The following is a 22,363-nucleotide window of genomic DNA, read 5'->3' as shown; positions in this document are numbered from 1 at the left end:
TTATAGTGGACTTGGTCCTCTTCTCGAATGAAGGCGGGAAGGGATCCCACAACGACCAGATTCGAAGTGAGACAACTATTACATGCCATCCTGACAAAAGTGGTCTTCGTCTGCAAAAGACTCTGATCGTGGCGCCGTGGTGGGCTCGACGATGACCTCCGTCCTGCCGTCCTGGCGGTCTTGGTCTTGTTGCACCGGAATGAAAACCTTTGGCTGATTCTTCGGGACTCCGCGCCTGCGCGTGCCTCCTTAGCACCAAAGAGGAAACTAGTACACTGCGCCCGCTGACGCCCGCCTAGCCTTGGTCGTCATGGCTCACGTCATCCGAACCTCGCGAGGTGAGGCTTGCATAGGAATCTCCGCTCCTCAGGAGCCAGTCTGGAGAGGCTGCTCCTCGTGGAGGTCTTGGTGTCGTCCGCCTCGCGAGGCTTGACCCCCCGCGAGGTTCTCGATTTGTTTGCTGCTGAAGTTGGGCCGTATCAGATCATCGATGGAGCCACGCCGTGGTCCGCAGACAGACAAGTCTGGATATCCCCGTTCCTAGAACGCCGACAGTGAAGGCACATGGAACTACAAATCGAAGTTAATTGAGATTGTAGCCACCATCATCAGCAAAGCTCATCCACTTTTGAGGAAAACGGTTCGATCCCTAGCCATGATCATCCTGTAGAGATTGTGGATGGAAAGAAATGAGTGCTCATTTAGAGATAAGGCGGCGTCAACCGACGATATCATCGCAGTTGTCAAGAGAGATTTTGAGCTCTGACGCCAAGTAGGGGCCAAGGACATGGTGGACCCATTTGGGAAACTGCCATAAGGGATTGGGACGCAGCTTCAGTAACTTTGTGAAGCTAAGTCTCACGGTAACTTAGCCCCCTCTATCAGCCGTCTATTGATAATCCGACATACCAGATTAATCCAATTTTCATACGAATTTTTCAAAACTGTTTAAAAAAAATTGAAAAAATTTCAATAAATCATAAATGTTTCGTTTTGTATTCTATGAAAATTTCAATTCATTTGGATGTATCGTTTGTGAATAAACATTTTTTATTTATTTGCGCTCAAAAGGCTATTTAATCACAAATCATACATCCAACTGGGTTGAAACTTTCCCAGATTATAAAACGAAACATTGTGTCGTTTGTGAATAAACATTTATTTATTTATTTGCGCTCAAAAGGCAATTTAATCACAAATCATACATCCAACTGGGTTGAAACTTTCCCAGATTATAAGACGAAACATTTATGATTTATTTAAAAAAAATTCAATTTTTTTTGAACAGTTTTAAAAAATTCGTTCAAAATATAAGTCAATTTTGGTACGTCGGATTTTCAATGAACGGCTGATAGAGGGGGCTAAGGTACGATGAGACTTAGCTTCATAAAGTCACTGAAGCTGCATCCGAAGGATTGAGCGTAGTAGCCACTGCTTTTTGTCGTTTCTTCTTCTTTTATCCTTGATTCTCAGATCACCCACCAAATTGGTTATTTCCTGCCTCCTCCGTGTTATAATCAATATATGTCAGCCATCAATTGAATCTTTTTAAAAAATAATCATAATTTTCAGGAAAACCCCCCTATTAACAATAATTAGCTCAACAGAAATTTTGGAAATTATTCCCTTCCTACTTTTTGTCTAGCCGTGAGGGCAATCTGGAGGCGACGATGATTCAATGACAATTGATTGCCGCGCCGCTTTCTTAGGGCATGTACAATTGTGGCATATGAATATATATGCTTTATGATAAAAAGTAATCTGAGGTATCTACATTAATTTTTCTCTTCAATGTAAGCTATCATTAGTGGACCTCATTATTAAATAGAAAATAAAGACTCTAGTACACATGCATCTTTGCTTTTCATTCCAGCCTTTTCAGCTTTGTCATCGGACCACACTTTTTTACTTCAAGCATCCGCCTCCTGGAGAGGATCCCGCTTCCCTATCCGAACCTACTTTACGTCATATTCGATTCTACATGGCATGCGAGGCATCACCTTGAGGCTATGTATTATACATGCCCTTAGTGACGGCGATTCGTAGGCCGTGGCAGCGCTCTAACAAGACCATGACCCGACACTGATCATTGCTCTGGCGCCGCAGCGCTCCCTCACGCAATGACGACCCCGACAGCCATGGTGAATTGGTGATGCCCCGCGCGGCGACGACCTCCATGAGCCGGCGCTGCACCCACACGCGAGGGAGACCAAGGTGCCGCAGCGTTGCATCCATGCGACGGCGACCCGCTGCATGCGAGTTGAAAAATTAATTTGGACGCTGATAACGCCCACACGCGTGATTTATTAGACATCCGCCCATACGCCGTGTGTGGTGTAAGCAGAAGGCAGCCCACACAGATCATGTGTGGGCGAACATTCGGGCTGCCCATACGTGTGGGCGCCGCTACTTCGTGTCGCACGCCTAATGAACTACTACTCATCTTCACCCCGCGTGTGTGGCATAAAGCAAATCTGCCCACACGTCCTGGCGCATCCATGGGATGACAAATGTAGTTGCCATGTGTAAGTAACGATAGTTGCCACGTGTTCAAACTATAGTTGCCATGTGTGATAAACTACTTACCCTACGTGGTCAAATAATAGTTGCCATGGGTGATTAACTAGTTGCCATGTGTAATTAACTAGTTGCCTCGTGTGGTCCAACCATTGTTGCCACGTATGATTTATCGTAGTTGCAATGCGTGATTACCTTTTTTTAAATAAACGAAATTTTATTCATTAGCAATAACCAATACATCGTTTGTGAGAAGTGTTACAATTTCACTAAAAGGCTCCTCAAACCAAACCGAAGTCTGAAAAAAAATCTAGCTAATCTAGCCAGTTCATGTGCTACTTTATTTACCTCTCTAGTTGCCACATACGCACAACTGCAGCTGCCGCCTAGCAACGAATCATAGTTGCCATGTGTGTTATCCTAGTTGCCACGTACGTGCAACTGCAGTTGCCATCGAACAATGTACGAGTGTCGTGCGGGCGAAGAGCAGTTCATCCACACATGCGTGAACCAGGTGGTGACTGTGTGGCCAAAAATTAGTTCGTCCACACGGCGCAGTTGGCAACCGTGTGTTGCGGGTCGTGTGGATGAACTCTCCAACGCCTACACACACGATGATGCCCACATGGCACTGAAAATCTAACAGATTTTTTTAAGATTCATGTAAAATAAAATCAACGTGTATCAACGAGTGTGGGTAAAGTGTAAATATGTCACACATGTGGGCGTTAATATTTTTAATTAATTTTAGTGCGCACCAAACCGAGAAGAGCTAGGGCAACTTCGCCGTTGACAACGAACCCAACACGACCTGGCTTATACTCCTCTCAAAAGTCCTAATTGCCACCAACTTTTTATTAAACGTGCGTCGCTCTCGCTGGCTCATGTCGACCGGGCGAGGCACGGCAACATCAGCTCGAGAAGAGTAAACAAAAATATCAAGTCGACTCTCTCAAAAAAAAATCAAGTCGACCACGTAGGAAGGAAGCGACGAACCCGCGGCGCCATTTCCTGCGTCCGTCGCGTCGGCACGTGCCGGTTCGCCGCGCTGAGTGACGGCGCCCAAAAGCCACCGAATCTTTGACAAAACCCCGTGCCGTTGGGCCCTTTTTACTGCGCCTGCCCCTCCCCGTCTCCCTTTATATACGGGCCCTGGCCTCTCTCGTTCCCCCACACCACCAAAGCCCACCAAGCCTCAAACGCCCACGTTGGAGCAGTAGCAGCAGCACAGAGCCAGAGCCAACCAGCCGTTCGATCGTCCAACGCAGACGGATCCGATGGCCCTCGCTCTCTCCGGCTCCGCTGCTGCCCGCGCGCTCGCCCAGCGGCTGGCCCCGGCCACCGCCAGGGGCTACGCGGCGGCGGCCTCCTCCGGGGCGATGAGGCGCGGCGCCGCGGCGGCCGCGGACGGGAAGGCGGCCAGGGAGGCCGAGAAGGCCGCGGCCGACGCCTCGTGGGTGCCCGACCCCGTCACCGGCCACTACCGCCCCGCCAACCGCGCCGCCGGCGCCGACCCCGCCGACCTCCGCGCCGCGCACCTCGGACAGACCTACGCACGGGCCTGAAGCCCGGCTCCACTCGACCCTCCTGGTCCCGCCATGGAAAACAGAACTGCTACCGCTACGTAACGAGGGAAGATAGGGAAGAGGCAGGCGGGGCTCGTTCGCCGCGCGCGGCTGTGCGGCTTCACGACGCATCTCATCATCATCGATCCTATACTACGGGGGAGATGCGGCCTGGACGTTTGGCTGTTTCCCATTGTGTTTGTGTGCGTGCGTGCGTGCGTCTGGGCTTGGATGCTCAGATCAGATGTATTTTTGGTCGAGCAGGGCTTGTACCTTTTACTTTTACAGTTAGGTATTATAATAACAAAAGAATCCAGCGTTTTTCTTGTTCCTAAACAAATGTTTCTTGCGTTTTCTTGCTATCTGATTCATTCTTGCGTTGATCCTGCAAATGGAGCTCCAATAAATATTGAATCTGCAAATGAAGCTCCAATAAATATTGAATTCATGCTCCTAAACACATATTCATTACTGGCTTACTGCTATAACCTATATAAAATCATTTAGACGTCGGTCCTGCAAATGAAGATTCAGTAGTACGGGGGCAGGGCAGTCACAGCTCGAGCCGCTGTACAGCAACCGCGTCGGGACACGGTGAAATGTTCCGGTGTCACGGACGTCTGATGACGTGCACTGCTGCCTCAAACGCGCAACGTCAGCGTGTAGTTGTTCTTCTTTCTTTTTTCTCTTCAAATTTCACGTCAACACTGGTCGTGACATGTTGTATGTCATTTTTTAATACAATATGAATGCAGACACACTCATACATACGCATATACACAACGGCTTTCTCGAAAACACCTGGTCGACTGTCTCTAAAGCACTAGGTGCGCGTGCGTAGGCTAATTATTAGGTCGCGCGGCGTCGTCACTGTTTGTGAACACTTTCTCACTGCCCGAGCAACATGGACATTGCTGCGCGCAGGCGGCATGGAATCAGGTCGCTTCGATCGAACGGACGTCGCCTTGTACTCACGACGGCGACCGGAAAGGAAAGCATCGCGTCTCACGGCACCGGCCGCACGTCGACGTCACGGGCTCGAGTGCGTCTACTCATATGTGAACCTTGTCATGCCAAAACGTCTCTCCGTTGCTGCTAACTCTGCGTCAAATCGATTGATCTTTCTTCCGTTAAGAAAACAACTGATCCTTCGTGAGATACGACGGTTTAGTATAGCTGACCAGAAAACAATGACAAGGATTATCCCGCGCGTGGAGAACCCAATTAAGAAGACACCCCGTGCTCGCATGATGGCCACCAGGAACCTAGATCGACGAGATCTTGCACCAGAAAGAGCCAAAAACCTCGAGTCCCAGGCTCCCAGCAGCGTGCCAGTTTTTTCAAAAAGAGAGTACCCCGGCCTCTGCATCGCCATGCACACAGCCACAGCTGCTCCCCGGGTGACCAACCGCATGAACACACAACTAGTGCAGGTTATCCAGGGTGGGGCGTATGACTCAATACGACTATACGAGCAAAATGCAAATTCTGAATTTGACCATCCCACGAGGCCAGGACACTTGGCAAGTCAGTAGATCAGACAGTTTTTCGTACATTGTGGACGATGACCTCTCGCCCGATTTTGTGGCAATATTACAATGAGACAACGTCAACAACACCTAGCTGAAACAAAGCAAAACAAAGACATGATCTAAGATTTCACACCAACATGGAGTCGTTTCCAAATTTCTGATTTTCCAGTTCAGTTGCAGACGCGGATGAAAGAGGGGCACACAGGAGATTGACGCCAGGGGGAGAAGGGATCAGCTGCGCCCATCACCCAGACTTAAATAGCAAGACAGCTTTAGAATCAATGTAGAAATACACAAAGTAGTTCGTCTCGTGCGTCACGTAGGAACCTGCAAATGCGATGAAAAAATAATTAGCAACATTGCTTGCACTCGTATGTATCTTGTGTCGATAGCAAAGGGTCCGAGATCATCAGAGAAGTGCTGTAGATTATAACTAGTGAAAAATATTGATTCATATCATGCGTAGCTTCCAGCATTTTAACTTCTCAAAAGGATCTCTTAGGCAAACCAGCAACCAGGTATGGGGGCAATAGTTTATCGCCCAGGATCAACAAATGAAACTCAAGACAACAAGTATATATAAGTAAAATACACCACTAGCCTCTTAAGTCCTAACTGCAACTCACTATGTAGTGTGGGAATGAAAATGGGAGGCAAATGGGGAGTAGTCAGTTTAAGTTATTATCTTTCAATGTTTTAGCAGCTAGCTGTTTCAACATATACCCAATCTCCCTACACCAACCAAGGGAACAGCTTAAAAAAAGAAATGTAATTATGTTCCCATCGTTTTTCAGCTCGCTTGTTACATTCCCAAGCAAATACAGAACTCTCTACAGTTAACCACAATCATACTGAATGGTTCTTTCTTTGGAGGTTTTTAACCTTCAGCCCATGGGCCCACATAAACTAAAGTCCCTGGATGGAACATACCAAAACAAATAATAACTCCAGTAGGACTGACAAAGTGTTTAGTATCCTCTTGACTGGTTTGAAAAGATGACACCCCTCTAAGAAAATCCACAAAAGCAATGCAAGACAAGAAATACACACAAGCTAAACCTTGGGAATTAAACAAATAAACACCAAAAATGGGCCAAAGAGAATATACTATGAGCAATTCACCCAATCATACTTATTAGATTGACTGATGAAATTAGTGAATCAAAATCTTTCTACATTTTCTACAAGACTGAGAAGCAAAGGTAAGCTTTCTCTAGCGTCTGTACAGCCAACTAGAGAGCCCTGATATTAACAAAATTTGTTCTTTCACTTTAGGATTTAGTTTTTGGGACATAATCACCAATACGACATGGAACCACGAGATCATCTAAAGGTCATGACATGGGATTTAACAGCTGGTATTGTGTCAAATGGAGCACCATTTATTGTTGTTGTTGTGGTCACAAACCAAACACCCATCTACCTTGATCAAACCAGCCTTACTCAAATGGTGGCAAACTGAGGCAACCATAGTGGCCAATCAAATAGGCCTAGCTCCTTTCAGGGTGAGGAGCGTAGCAAGTAATAAAAATCAATATAACAAAAGTAGAGCCATATTTGTTCCCTTGGTCCCCCTCTCTGTTTATTGGAAAAGAAAACTTGATGTGTTGCTAAAGTTTAGACTAACATCCGTCTACCTTGATCAAACCAGCCTTACTCCAATGGTGGCAAACTGAGGCAACCATAGTGGCCAATCAAATAGGCCTGGCTCCTTTCAGGGTGAGGAGCGTAGCAAGTAATAACAATCAATATAACAAAAGTAGAGCCATATGTTCCCTTGGCCCCCCTCTCCGTTTAATGTGTTGCTAAAGTTTAGACTAACAAAAAAGGGCAGCCCCAGTGCATGTAGCTCCCGCTTGCGCAGGGTCTGGGGAAGGAAACATTGATTTGCAACCAAGATGCGGGATTTCAATAATCACAGCAAACACAAATGAGACGACTCTCTTGTCATGGGCCTAATGGCTATCATTGTTGTTTGGTCAGTGCCAGCTAAAGAGAAAAAAAACATGCATATCGACCATACGTGCAATAACTTAATGATTATCTGTATTCCTGATGCGACCTTCTACTGTAAAATGATCTGGCTTGCAAATAAATACTGTCAACAAACTCTAAGAAATCTGGTGAAATGAAACGGTTACCCCTCAGCTGAAAACACAACAAACTGAGTTATAGCTACGGAAAGTTGGATCTGGTTGATACCAGCGAGAACCTGAGCAAATACTTACATACATCCAACGATGAGCCCTATGAGCGAGGAATCACACTACATTAGCACATCCTATTTCCTAAGTGCCAACTTGCTTTTGCGTTAACCTAAAAGACATCAGATGATTTATCCTACGGCCCTTCTATTATTATTGGCCCTTCTAAGTACTTCTGAAGTACATAATCTAAAGGGTCACTCACTTATGCGGTTAACTTAGCATTCTATTGCTCCATCTGACATCCACAGAAATTATACCTCAGTCACTGTCTCCCCCTAGGAGATATATTCATCAACAGAAGTTTATGGTCGCCTCAGAAGAGAAGAAAATGGTCACGCTCAAGTAAGCCAAATCACCCGAAAGTACATCCACCACAGACGCATCCTCCGTACAAAGCTGTTTCGAAAAGAAATGGGGGAAGAGAAGAGATTACCGAAGTTGCGGCCGACGATGCAGTGCCAGGTGGGGCCGTGGTTCTTGTCGAACTCCTTCTTGATGTACTCCGCGATGTCCTTCTCCATGGTGTGCTTCTCAAACGCCTAGTATGCAGAACAAATAAATAAATAAATTCCCCACACCCAACAGCGCTGTCAGCCACGCTGGGACAGCGCGGCGGGACCAAATCGAGAATCCAATGTGCAGGGAGAAGGGGATTACGACGCGGGAGATGTCGAACGCCTCCTTCTGCATCTCCTCCTTCATGTCGGCGCTCTTGAGCGTGATCTTGTGCGCCGTGGGCGACGCGGCGGCCGGCGGCGGGGAGCCGAGCGCGGCGGTGGCGGAGGCGGCGAGCCTGCGGTCGGCGTCGGCCGGGGCCCGCGTCGCGTAGGGCGCCGGGTGGGAGGCGGCGACGGCGGCGGCGCCCGCGATCCCGCGCTTGAGCTCGTCGGACATGGCTGCGAATCTCTGGCGTGGAAGGCAGTGTGGCTTGTGGAATCTGTGGTGGAAGCAGTTGGATGGAGGAGCTCAGCGATTCCTTTCTCCACTCCGCCCTTTTCAAAGCCGACGGTGGCTGCTGCCGTGCTGCTTCATCATTGTACGGGAGGCTGAGCCTTCTAGCGGAAGCTAGTAGAGGGAAGCGGAACGCGCGGAACAAAAAAGTAGGGGAGGTAATGGGCTGCATACCTGAAGCACGCAGGGGTCAGCCCATACCCGAGTTACCGTAGCTACTACTAGCATGTGATTTGTTTTTTGGGTTGTTCTAACACTTTCTTTTAGTTCATTGTTTTTGAGATAGCTCACCACTCATGTCAAGTGCCACACTTTTTTAAGTTGTGAAGATTCGCAAAACAAAATTTGTGAAGAATATTTGGAAGTGCAAACTTTTTTATAAAATACACGGACATTTATTGGAAAACCCGAAGATTTTTTTAAATTGGGAATAAAATTTTAAAACACAAACAATTTTGAAAATCCAAACATTGCATGAAATTGTGAATATTTTCTAAAAACACAATTTTCTTTTAGAAAATAGGCAAAAAAATTTGAAAACATGAGCATTTTTTGAAATTTCTAAACAAAGGAAAAAAACTTGAAAAAAACAAAGAAAACCAGTGAACAACGCCAAGATCATGGACAATCTGCTTCCCAGTTTGTTGATGGTAGTGTTAAAAAAAAGGCGCTATTGTACAATGTGAAGTTACTGGCAGTTCAGCATGTTCATCAACTACTCATGATACACCTAGCTACACCAGAAACTAACAAATTTCCCTCTGCAGGTCAGCATTGGAACGGTTGAGTTCCAGAGGCAGCGGAGCCGTACATCCCTTTCAAGATTTTCACGGCAAAACTCAGCTGCCCTAGAGGCAGAGGTGTTTCAGAACATCTCACACAACTGCTTCAACAAGCCTAAAGTAAAACACAAGCCTTCAATGGAAGAGTTTACGTTATTTTTGCAATATTTTGTTGTAAGTTTGAAGTTGAACTTAATTTAGCAAGTCAAGCAATTCTATTTGCCCACAATAATAGGAAACTTCACCCTGCCCATATTCTTCCCATATGTTTGTCCACTACCTCAGTATGAACCTAACCAAAAGAAAAAAGAGGTCCAAAAGACAGACCCGAATAAAGAAGAAACGGTAATCTGGTGGTTTTTTCTACCGGTTTCAGCTGCTAAGATTTCACTGCTGCCCACAGGTTACACTTCCCTCTGCATAGAAACAGGAGGACATGAGAGTTCACAGAAATTCTTCTGTGACAATCAGACCATGGTTTTATTTAGAGAAAATTCAGTATCATGGCATGTGTAATCGACAACTTATAAGTACATAAACAGCACCAAAACAAGTCGGTTCGCCGAGACTCTCTTGATAATCAGAACTTGCTGAAGAACTCGCAGATGTAATCTGAAACCTCATTAGGCTTCTCCTGGTTGCAGAAGTGACTCACTCCCTCCATAACAACCACATCCTCCAGATTCGGCACGCTCGCTTTCAAGCCACCCTTGTGAATGTAGTCTTTCACCCCCGGTACACTGTATGTAACGTCAAGGTCCCCAACGATGAATTTTGTTGCTATTTTTATTGGAGCTCCAGTCCATGGTGCAGAAAGCTCCCAATTCCTGCATGAACACGAAAGTAAGTTGAGCCAGATCTAACGCCTGCGTTAACTCTGGCAAAATGCCTTCACCCATAAAACTTATGAACTGAAGTTGGCACAATCAGATATGTAGTTACATACATACGTACATACATACATACGTACATACGTACCTACGTGACATACACACATATACGTACGTACGTACATATACGTGACATGCATGCACATACATACATACATACATACATCCATACACACGCACACACGCACACGCACGCACGCACACACACAGAGACAGATAGATAGATAGATAGATAGATAGATAGATAGATAGATAGATAGATAGATAAAATTGCTAAGAAAGAGCATGTTTCTGTACATTTTGCCACCAGGTTCCTAGTCTTTGTAGGTTACGACAACTAGCATTTAGGATGCAATTCCCCTCATCTGATAACTCGAAAGCATAAAGTTATGCAGTACAGAGTATATCATCAGTAACCAATTGAAATGAAGTAACTTTCCTGGCTAACATTAGTAAATAAAGCACTAAATTGTAAAGCCAAGACAGTGAGAATGGGCCGTAGGTGACATACAAGTCCATGCATCTGTAGTAGTTAAGCCCTCCTGTAAACCCTGTCTTCTCAAATTTGTCTGCATAGTAGGAAATATCTTCTTCAGACAACCATGGAGGGCAAGTACCATCCGAATCTAGTGAGTCAAAGAAGGTCTTGTCCTTGGGTAGAATAGGAGGAGCTGGTTTGCGCATTCCAAAGACCGTCTTAAACTTATGACTATTGTCGTATAGAGCAAATTCAGCTTCAGCGACTCCAGGCTCCTGCATGCATAATTCAGTAATGCATATGAACGACTGTTTCCGACAAACCAAATTTGAAGCGATGTTGGTGCAGAGGAAAACTATATCTAAGAATAAGCAATTAAACAGCAATATCTAGTACTGTATCAGGAGATACTTTTAAACCTGAGTCTGCAGGTAGGAATTGTTGAAGTCCTATACTCGAAAAAGAAATCCAGGCGATGACAAGATAGACAATTATAATCTGTCAGTCAGTTGAATGTTTTTAAGGCTAACTGTAATCACTGTAATACTCCGTATTGTTATTTACAGCTCTGCAAAAGGGATGTTGTTGTTAAGAATATGCAACTTGTATTCCCATGGGGCCATAGGCCAGTATATATACATGTACAGGTGCAGGTAATATACAGAAAACCCCTTATACAATGGGGTAAAGACAAAAGGCTACATGGCTATATAGATATAACTCTAACACCCCCCCTCAAACTCATGGTGGATAAACAACACTGAGTTTGGAGAGATAGAAGCCATATTGTGCTCTAGTTTGGGCCTTCATAAAGAAATCCGCCAACTGTAACTCGGAAGGCACATACTGAAGAGCAATAACCCGATCCCGCACACCAGCGCGCACATAAAAAGCATCAACACCAATATGCTTGGTGAGCTCATGCTTCACAGGGTCGCACGCAATGCTAATAGCACCTGTACTGTCGGAGAGGACAAGAGTAGGTGTAGTGACAGAAACACCAAAATCCTGAAGCAACCACCGTAACCAAGTCACCTCTGCCGTCAAAAGAGCCATAGCTCGCAACTTAGCCTCTGCACTCGAACGGGAAACTGCAATCTGTTTCTTCGTCTTCCAGGCAATGAGAGAACGACCAAAAAAACACAGTAAGCAGAAAGTGAACGGCGATCCGAGGGATCACTAGACGACGTAGCATCCGAATAGGCCTGAAGCTGTAATGAACCGGAGAGAGGAAAGAACAGACGATGAGAGATCGTGCCTCGAAGATATCGAAGAACACGAAGGAGGTGACTGTAGTGAACCGAAGTGGGAGCAGAGACAAACTGGCTCAGAATATGGACAGGATAAGATATATCCGGTCGAGTGACAGCTAGATAGACAAGACTCCCAACAAGATGACGATAACGCGTCGTATCAGACAAGGGGTCACCATCAGTATCACAGAGGTGAACATTGAGCTCCATGGGAGTCTCAACAGTGCGCTCATCAGTGAGAGCAGCACGAGCAAGAAGATCCTAGATATACTTTTCCTGGGAAATAAAAAAGGCATCAGAGGTAGAAGAGACTTCGGTCCCAAGAAAGAGCGAAGAGGGCCAAGATCATACATCAGAAACTGCTCACTAAGACGGGCCTTCACAAAGGCAATGTACTCAGGGTCGTCGCCAGTGATGATCATGTCATCAACATAGAGAAGAAGAAGAGTCCGACCACGAGCGGAAATGTGGACAAATAACGCTGGATTTTGACCACTCGCCGAAAAACCAGCGGCAGTCACCACAGAGGCAAAACGCTCAAACCAGGCGCGAGGGGCTTGCTTAAGGACATAGAGAGAGCGACGAAGACGACATACCATGCCATCGGGAACAGAATACCCAGGTGGGGGCTGCATGTATACCTCCTCACGCAGCTCACCATTAAGAAAGGCATTCTTAACATCAAGCTGAGAAACATACCAATGGCGAATAGAGGACACAGCAAGAAGTGTGCGGATAGTGGTCATATGGGCCACAGGAGCAAATGTCTCATCGTAATCACGACCATGCTCCTGCTGAAAACCACAAGCCACAAGACGAGCTTTGTAACGCTCAAGAGAACCATTAGAGCGAGTCTTAACCTTGTAGACCCACTTACAAGTGATGGGACGAACACTGAGAGGAAGAGAAACAAGATCCCACGTGCCAGTGCGCTCAAGAGCAGCAAGCTCCTCTGCCATCGCAAACTGCCATTCAGGATGTACAACAGCATCGCGATAAGACGTAGGCTCAAGTACAGCCGAAAGAGCATATCGACTAGGAGAATAGCGGTCAGGGGGAGGGCAAGGCCGAACACGAAGACCATAAGTCGGCTGAGATGAGGAGGACGACGCACCAGAAGTAGATGGCACGTCAGTGGATTTATCCACAACACGTGGACGACGAGTATAATGAAAAGGAAAGGAGGGAAGAGGTGGAATCACTGGAGGTGAAGACGGGGAATGTAGCGATGATGAAGGTGGAGAAGGGGAAGGTATCGGTGATGAAGGTGGAGTTGGGAAATGTGTCAGTGATGAAGGTGGAGAGTCATGCGATGAGGGAGGGGAAGAATCTGTAGGAGAGGATGGCGTCGGATCTGCAACAGCAGGACGAGGAATAGGAATACTGGGCACAGAGGGAGGCGTGTCAGGAAAAGTGAGGAAAGAGATATCCTCCACTGAAAAGGTCGAGGAAGATGGACGCGGGTAGAAAGGATGAGACTCATCAAAAGTTACATCCCGAGAAATACGCATCCGACGACCGATGGGATCCCAACAACGATAGCCCTTATGCTCGTCACTATAGCCTAAGAAGACACACTCAACAGACTGAGCGGTCAGTTTGGTGAGTTCACGAGGGGCAAGAAGAACATAGCAAACACAACCAAACAAACGAAACGTTGAGTAATCAGGAGAACGATCAAAGAGACGCTCGAAAGGAACACCGCCCTGCAAAGCAGTGGACGGCTGAAGGTTGATGAGATGGGTGGAAGTGGAGACAGCCTCGGCCCAAAAGTGAGGCGGAAGAGAGGCGGCGATCATCAACGCACGAGCCGTCTCAAGAAGGTGACGATACTTGCGCTCAGCCACGCCATTCTGAGCATGAGCACCAGGACAAGAGAACTGAGCAAGAGTATGTGACGCCCCGAGACCGATGTGCCAGGTGTCCTCCAGTTATTCGCTGTCGTTGCCATGTCATTTGCTTGCGTGTTGCATTTCATCATGTCATCATGTGCATTGCATCATCATGTTTTCAAAACTTGCATTTGTCCGGGTTCTCCTTGTTCCTTCCGTTGTCCGTTCTGAGTCCAGACACACTTGCACGCGCCCGCGGCATGTCCGAAATATTATTTTATAAGTGGCCGGAAAATGTTCTCGGATTGGGTTGAAAGTTGGCGTGTGGTCTTATTATAGTGTAGATAGACCGCCTGTCAAGTTTCATCGCAATCGGAGTCCGTTTGATGCCCCAACGGATAAATATAGCGGCAATAGTAGCCGGTCTTTTCGTCGGACGTTTTCGGTCCCCAAAAACCATGCCGGACTGCATCTCTCCCCTCTCCTCTCAGCCTAACCCTCCTGCAAAGCCCACTTCCACTCACCTGCAGCCCACCTACTCCATCCTCGCGACCGGAGCCATCGGATCGCGATCGGAGGGTCCGAAAACCCCCCTAAACCCCCTAACCCTAGAACCTGCCCTATATAAACCTCCTCCCCTTCCATTTTGGGCAGCTACCTACCCCTCCTCCTAAATTTCCGTGCCCCAATCATCCTCCAGCTGCCTCCCACCTCCATTCCTTGAAATCCGTGCGTGCCCGCTCCCCCGCCGCCACTTGTCGCCGCCCCAATCGCTGCGCCGCCACCAGAACCCACCTAAGCGCCGCTCCCCTCCAATCATGCGTCGCCACGCGTCCCCCTGCCTCCCACGCCGCCGTGGCCCGCCTAGGCCCGGGATGAGCCCGCGGAGCCCATCGGGGCCCGTCCTCGCGCTCGCGTCCTCCCTGCACTCCGTCGCCCGGATCCTGAGCGCCGCTCCTCCCGATCCAGCCTCCACGTCGCCGGTCGGAGGACCCCGCCGCCTCGACGCGTCCTCCGGTGACCGGACCTCGCCGGCGCGCCGCCATCTCTCAGGCCAGACCCGCGCCTCTCCCTTTCTTCTCCTATTTTCTTCCCCTCTCTCTCTCACCTGTTCCCTCTCTCACCAGGGACTGCTGCCGGAGAGAGCTTCCCGACCCACCGACCTCGCCGTCGCCGAGAATGAGGTCCCCGGGGCCAGATCCGCCTGGATCCGCCTAGGCCTTCCCGTCTCGCCTTGCCTCGTCTGCGCCCCGAAGCATCGACGTTTCGCCACCGCTGCCATGTCTCGTCTCGCCTCGGCAGGAGGTCGGGGACGATCCCTCTGCGCGTGGGCCCCGTCCAGCGCCCCATGGGCCCATGGCCTCCAAGGCCCAGCTTGCCCGTCGACCCACCTGACCGGCCGCCGGCCTGTCTCGCCTACTGGGCCTCGGTCCACTAGGGTGAGCACCCAGTCTGCCTCTGTTTCGGCCCATAAAGTTTTTTTCAGGTTCTGCGTTTTTCCTATTTATCCAGAGACGTCTGTTTTGCAGAAAAACCCTCTTAGTACATGCATATATTAACTTAATAACTAAGCATCATATGGAAAAACTTAATATATGAAACTTGCTCAGAATTTTGTCTAGTTTAATAATATGCAACTTTCATCGATGTTTAAAATGTTTAAAATGATGTTTGTTTAAATTTGCTCCTAGGCCATGCTAAAATGATTTAATTCATAACTATTCAACCGTAGCTCCGAATTGAATAAACTTTATATGGAAATAGGGTAGAAAAATGTCTAGTTTAACATGGTGGCATCACTTTGCATGTTTAACAACTATAAAAAATGGTTTAGGGCAGAACAGTACCAAACCTAATATATGCACATGGGGATTTACCGGCATTTGTTGTTCGTTGTTTCCGGCCTCATTTAACCTTGACTAGATAGGTAGTTTACCTTTGCTTCACCCTCTTGCCATGTTTAACAACATTTAATATTGTTGGGTTCATAAACAAGATCGAACTAAATAAGTCATGTGGTGTTTTCTTCAATATGCAACGGATCCGTTGCATATTGAGCTCCACTTAATTTGTAGTTTTGTTTGTGCATTTTGCCATGCCATGCCTCTTTAAACCGGACATGCATCATACTCGATTGTGCATCATGCCATGTTATGTGATGGTTGTTTTACCATGTTGTATGCTTCTTTTCCGGTGTTTGCTTCTTCGGGTTGGATCCGGTAACGTCGTGTTGTGAGGTTTCGTTCGTCTACGTCCGTTTGTCTTCGTCATGGACTCGTTCTTCTTCCTGGCAGGATCTCAGGCAAGATGACCATACCCTCGAAATCACTTCTATCTTTGCTTGCTAATTGCTCGCTCTTTTGCTATGCCAATGCTACGATACCTACCACTTGCTTATCATGCCTCCTATATTGTTGAACCAAGCCTCTAACCCACCTTGTCCTAGCAAACCGTTGATTGGCTATGTTACCGCTTTGCTCAGCCCCTCTTATAGCGTTGTTAGTTGCAGGTGAAGATTGAAGTTTGTTCCTCGTTGGAACATGGAGATGTTGTTCCTTGTTGGAACATGTTTACTTGTTGGGATATCACAATATATCTTATTTAATTAATGCATCTATATACTTGGTAAAGGGTGGAAGGCTCGGCCCTATGCCTGGTGTTTTCTTCCACTCTTGCCGCCCTAGTTTCCGTCATATCGGTGTTATGTTCCAGGATTTTGCGTTCCTTACGCGGTTGGGCTATTATGGGAACCCCTTGACAGTTCGCCTTAAGTAAAGCTTTTCCAGCAATGCCCAACATTGGTTTTACCATTCGCCACCTAGCCTCTTTTTTCCCTTGGGTTTCGCGGACTCAAGGGTCATCATTATTTTACCCCCCCCCCCCCCCCGGGCCAGTGCTTCTCTGAGTGTTGGTCCAACTTGTCAGCCGCCGGTGGCCACCAGGGGCAACTCTGGGCTGGCCTACCGGAAGTTTAGACAATCCGGTGTGCCCTGAGAAAGAGATATGTGCAGCTCCTATCGGGTTTTGTCGGCACATTCGGGCGGTGTTGCTGGTTTAGTTTTACCCTGTCGAAATGTCTTGTTGTACCGGGATACCGAGTCTGATCGAAATGTCTCGGGAGGAGGTCTATTCCTTCATTGACCGTGAGAGCTTGTGATGGGCTAAGTTGGGACACCCCTGCAGGGATTTGAACTTTCGAAAGCCGTGCCCGCGGTTATGGGCAGATGGGAATTTGTTAATGTCCAGTTGTAGATAACTTAAACCTTAACTTAATTAAAATGATTCAACAGCGTGTGTTACCATGATGGTCTCTTTCCGACGGTGTCCGAGAAGTGAACACGGTGTTGGAGTTATGCTTGACGTAGGTTGTTATAGGATCACTTCTTGATCATACTTTTATCGACCGTGCTTGCTTTCTCTTCTCGCTCTCATTTGCGTATGTTAGCCACCATATATGCTAGTCGCTTGCTGCAGCTCCACCCCATACCTTTACCTTACCCATAAGCTTAACTAGTCTTGATCGCGAGGGTGCGAGATTGCTGAGTCCCCGTGGCTCACAGATACTTCCAAAACCAGCTTGCAGGTGCCGATGAGACCGTGCAGATGACGCAACCAAGCTCAGAAGGAGCTCGATGAAGATCTTGTCCTTTGTGTTGCTTCGTTCTAGTTGATCAGTAGTGGAGCCTAGTTGGGGTCGATCAGGGACCTTTGTCGCATTTGGGGTTATTCTTTTATTTTGGCTCCGTAGTCGGACCTTGTTTGTATCTGGATGATGTAATGATTTATTCATGTAATTGTGTGAAGTGGCGATTGTAAGCCAACTATGTAACTTCTTCCCCTATTTTATTACATGGGTTGTGTGAAGATTACCTCACTTGCGACATTGCTTTCAATGCGGTTATGCCTCTAAGTCGTGCTTCGACACGTGGGAGATATAGTCGCATCGAGGGCGTTACAGAGTACCCTACTCGGCAAGAAATCCACGCAACATCTTGGAGATATACTCTCAAGCAGAGTCAGCACGGAACACACGAATAGGCGTAGAAAACTGAGTGTGAACCATGGCAGCAAAACGCTTATAGATAGATAAGACCTCACTACGAGAAGACATAAAATATATCCATGTGTGTCGAGAGAAATCATCTATAAAGATAATATAGTAGCGATCACCTCCCTTCGAGGCAAAGGGAGCTGGACCCCAAACATCAGAGTGAACAAGGTCGAAAGGATGCTGAGACACGGTCTCGCTATGAGGATAAGGTAACTGGATCTGTTTACCGAGACGACAACCTCAGTCTAAAGACACACCGCCGGAGACGGATCCAAGAAGACCGCGTCAAACTAAAGAGGAGAGACGAGAGCCACACAAATGACCAAGGCGATGATGCCACTGCTGAAAAGAGCTGGTAGACAAGGCAATAGAGGCGGAGAGACTGGCGGTGGTAGCAGCGGAGGGTAGGTGAAGCCAGTCAAGCTCCCAGAGACCCTGAGTAACGGCGCCGGGGGCCAGCACCAAGGAGAGCACCGGTATGACGGTCCAGAACGGAACAAGAGTCAAAGTCGAGAATGACACGACAACCAGAGTCAACAATCTGGCCACCAGACATGAGCTGCATGGTTAGTCGGGGAACATGAGCAACATCAGGAACATGAAAAGATGAAGTGCTAAGAATGCCCCGGCCAGTAACCGGGAGAGAGGTACCATCAGCAGTAAGAACATGAACAGGAGAATCGAGAGGTCGAGTAGAGGACAGGGTGGACGAATCATGAGTCATATGAAAAGATGCTCCAGTATCAAGAATCCACGGAGATGTACCTGCTTGTGTAGAAGGTGGTTCCACAATGCCAGAAGAGTCGGTAGCAGAACCAGCAGAACCCGTCGATGAAGAACCAGAGGACACAGCTAGCAAGCATCGAAGTCGTGTAATCTCCTGCTCAGTCAAGGGCTCAGCTGAAGAGGTCGACGAAGATGCACCCGGCAACAAAGAGCCGGAGGCAATCAGCAGATCACGAAGTCGGACAATCTCCTGCTCGGTGAAGTACATAGCCGAAGTAGTTGGCGCAGGATCACCGAAAAAGTAGCGCCCACCACCATCTGTGGAAACCGCTAGAGGAGGCGGTGTAGCATGACTAGTATCATCTGCAGAGCCCGAAGGTGGAGACGAGGGCGCATGCAGACAAGCCCCAAGCGCCAAGGGAAGGCGCGTGTGCGAGGCGTGGTCGATGGAGTCATCTGCACCAACAGAGCGGGTGAAAGTCGCGAGAGGAGTCGGTGTAGAGCAACAATCACCGTGCGTGGAAGACGACAAAGAACATGACATCACGGTTGGACGAGCACCAAGCACCGAGAGACGGTGCATGTGCGAGACGGGGTCAGTATAAGGGACGCCGTCGAAAGGCAACCGGCAGCAATGCCCGCACATCTGCTCGAACAAAGTGACTTTTTTTTAAGCCTGTCAGGCTGCCAACCGGTCAAAGCAGCTGATCAGATTAGGAGTAGCAGCTGCACCACGTAGTGGACCAGATCAGGAGCAGCAGCAACACCACGTAGCGGCAGGAAGCAGCAGCTGCACCACGTAACGCAAGACAGAGCAGCAGAAGAGACCAGCTGGGCACACGGGCGGATCGAGACTTGCGGCTGGATCAGGGGAGAGACCGCGGTGGATGGGAGTAGAGCAGCGGCGGCCGCCTCGGCGGGAGTAGCGGAACGGGTGGAGCAGCGCAGCCGGAGAGGAGAAACGCAGCAGCGGCGTGATTGGATCTGAGCACGAGTTGCGCGTGCAGAAAAAAAAAAACCTAAGCTCTAATACCATGTTAGGAATATGCAACTTGTATTCCCATGGGGCCATAGGCCAGTATATATACATGTACAGGTGCAGGTAATATACAGAAAACCCCTTATACAATGGGGTAAAGACAAAAGGAAAAGGCTACATGGATATATAGATATAACTCTAACAGTTGTGTGTTCCCTGAATTTTTTTTTGTGCTTGTTACAGAGATGTTTTCCCCTATACTTACGGATACACGTTCAATTCCTTGTGTTGCTAAAGATCAAAATGGATTAAAACAAGATCAAATCATCTACATCTGCTCACATATCAGGCATTTGTCATGTCAAACATGTGATGTGGCCTGAAAGTGAGCAGACCGCCATCACCGAGTGAAATCTTTATAACAGTAAAGATATAGATCCATGTTGTTGTTTGCAAAGCATGGTGTCTTTCAAGAAAATGCTTTTACTTGGAGCCTTGCACACTCCATATCTTGAAAATGCGATATTGTAATTTTTGGGTTTCAACAAAAGCACAATGTCAATAAGAACTAAAGTTTGTTACTGAAGATTTATAGTACTTAAGGTACTCGGGTTCCTAACCTGATAAGGACATAGGTGTGATTGCATAGCAAATAAAGCTTCAACAAATAAATTTGGCATATTTCAAGAAACAATGGTTTTACCTACTATGTATCTCAGGAATGCGATAATGTTAAGTTACCAGCTTCAAAAAAGACAATACGAAGTATCCAATTTCAATTGAACCAATAACTCAATTTCCTTAGTGAAAAACACTACTCAACCTCCAATCCAATATACCGATATTTCTTGTTTATTACCATTTCTCCATTGTTATCTATCTGGAATTCCGAAGTTCGAATAATCTAGTTTGGTTCGATCCCTTGGTAAGCATCACGAACAGCCCACCATGAAGACAATCGTCTAACATACGAAATTATGCCAACAACAAATTGTTTTGCCACGACCAGTAAACAGACCCCTATCCAATAAAGTCGTCAGGACAGATGAACACAACTCATAATGACATTGATTCTGTCTGCTATAAGCAGGACAGAAAGGAGATGAAGGGCTCCACCTGGAAACGGCACATGTAGTGGTCTTCCCCGCACAAGGCCCTGACGACCTGGAGCGGGCTCCCCTCGGAGCTGCGCGGGTGGTAGGCCACGCTGAGGTTAACGAGCGCCCGCACAAGGTCCGGCCGGAGCAGGCAGAGCTGCCATGCCACGAGTGCGCCCCAGTCGTGCCCAACCACGAACACCTGCCACGCGAACCCGAGAATCGAACAGCAATCTTAGCAAGGAGCATGGCCGGCGTGGGGGATCTCGAAGGGCGAAGGGGTTCGATGCTAAGACCTGGGGCTGAGCGAGGTCGGCGATGAGGGCGACGAGGTCGCCGACGAGGTGGAAGATGGAGTAGGAGCCCGCGGAGGGCGGGACGTCGGAGTCGCCGTAGCCGCGCATGTCGGGCGCGACGGCGCGGAAGCCCCGGGCCGCCAGGGCGACCATCTGGTGGCGCCAGCCGTACCAGAGGTCCGGGAAGCCGTGCACGAGCAGCACCACGGGACCGTTCTCGGGCCCCACCTCCGCCACGTGCAGCCGCACCCCCTTGGCCACCTCCACCATCCGGTGCCGCACCCCCTCCGGCTCCATCGCTGCCGCTGCTTCTCTCGCGCTCGTGGCCCGCCGAGGGATTGACTATCCGGTGGTTTTGGGGTAGCCTGCGCGCGCTGCTTCGGGTGCGTCGCCGGCCGCTGGCTGTGTGGCTAAACGGGCGAGGATTTCGTGGCTTGTGGGGGCGGCCGGACGGGCGCTGGCAAGAGGAGTTTTTGGCAGCTTGCCGAAATTTCGCACACCTTGGACTTGGATACTTGGATTGGACATTTGGACTGGACCGGGTGTCGCGGCTCTCTTTCGTCGTCGTCGTTCGTTAGTACCAGTAGACTTCAAGACTGCCGCATATGCATTCAGAGGATCTCAACAGCCGCGCGTTAAAAAAAATCAGAATACAGCATCGGGAGAGTCAGGTTTTGTGCGCGGCGATTCGCTGGCTTCAGCGACCGTCACAAAATAAAGCACGCCCAAGTTACTTCAGCAGGCGCGCTATATTTCATCTTTTTTATATGAATTGTGATTCGATACATATTTAGTTTCAATAGTACAAATATGGAGATAGATCGGCATATAGCCTGCTTCTACGATACAAAATAGTACATAAATAGTTCATAGTCTTCTCCTAGCCTGCTTTTACGATACAAAATAAAACGAAAAACTACTACTACTCGTCATTCTCCGACTCAGACTCTGTCTCGTTGATGTCCTCCTCCGACGTCTGAGCGTAGGCGTCAAGGAACCACTTGTCGTTGGAGTCATAGGACGACGCATCTTTTAGCTTGATGTTGAATTTAGCGAACGTGGAATCGTCGCGATAGGCGGCTCGCTCCTTTCCGCCCTCTCCGCCCTCTCCGCCCTCCTTTCGGCGAAGAACTGTTCCTCGTTGATGATGTCTTGCGGGAAGCGTTGGCTCCACAGCGTCATGGCTTCCTCGTCCATCTCGGCTAGG

General features: G+C 48.1%; 3 protein-coding genes across 3 annotated transcripts; 1 reads left to right on the top strand and 2 right to left on the bottom strand.

Moving 5' to 3' along the window:
* The first annotated feature begins 3,674 nt into the window (after window positions 1–3,674).
* On the top strand, window positions 3,675–4,418 carry LOC123058244 (late embryogenis abundant protein 41-like). Its single transcript, XM_044481036.1, has one exon. The coding sequence runs from the start codon at window positions 3,795–3,797 to the stop codon at window positions 4,080–4,082; it is 288 nt and encodes a 95-aa protein (XP_044336971.1). The 5' UTR covers window positions 3,675–3,794; the 3' UTR covers window positions 4,083–4,418.
* A 1,196-nt stretch (window positions 4,419–5,614) lies between these two features.
* On the bottom strand, window positions 5,615–8,896 carry LOC123060979 (dynein light chain 1, cytoplasmic). The gene is made up of 3 exons (XM_044483855.1): window positions 8,479–8,896; window positions 8,255–8,360; window positions 5,615–5,941 (listed from the first exon to the last, which is right to left on the bottom strand). Exons 1-3 carry the CDS (start codon window positions 8,713–8,715, stop codon window positions 5,859–5,861), a joined length of 426 nt encoding a protein of 141 aa, XP_044339790.1. The 5' UTR covers window positions 8,716–8,896; the 3' UTR covers window positions 5,615–5,858.
* A 1,075-nt stretch (window positions 8,897–9,971) lies between these two features.
* LOC123060978 (epoxide hydrolase A) lies at window positions 9,972–21,645 on the bottom strand. The gene is made up of 4 exons (XM_044483854.1): window positions 21,157–21,645; window positions 20,880–21,062; window positions 10,956–11,197; window positions 9,972–10,381 (listed from the first exon to the last, which is right to left on the bottom strand). The coding sequence occupies exons 1-4, from the start codon at window positions 21,451–21,453 to the stop codon at window positions 10,135–10,137; spliced, it is 969 nt and encodes a 322-aa protein (XP_044339789.1). The 5' UTR covers window positions 21,454–21,645; the 3' UTR covers window positions 9,972–10,134.
* Window positions 21,646–22,363: the final 718 nt, after the last annotated feature.

The sequence above is a fragment of the Triticum aestivum genome, chromosome 3A (genome assembly GCF_018294505.1).
Source record: "Triticum aestivum cultivar Chinese Spring chromosome 3A, IWGSC CS RefSeq v2.1, whole genome shotgun sequence".
Taxonomy (NCBI): domain Eukaryota; kingdom Viridiplantae; phylum Streptophyta; class Magnoliopsida; order Poales; family Poaceae; genus Triticum; species Triticum aestivum.
The sequence above is the reverse complement of the archived record's forward strand: the minus strand, read 5'-3'. Positions and strand labels throughout refer to the sequence as shown.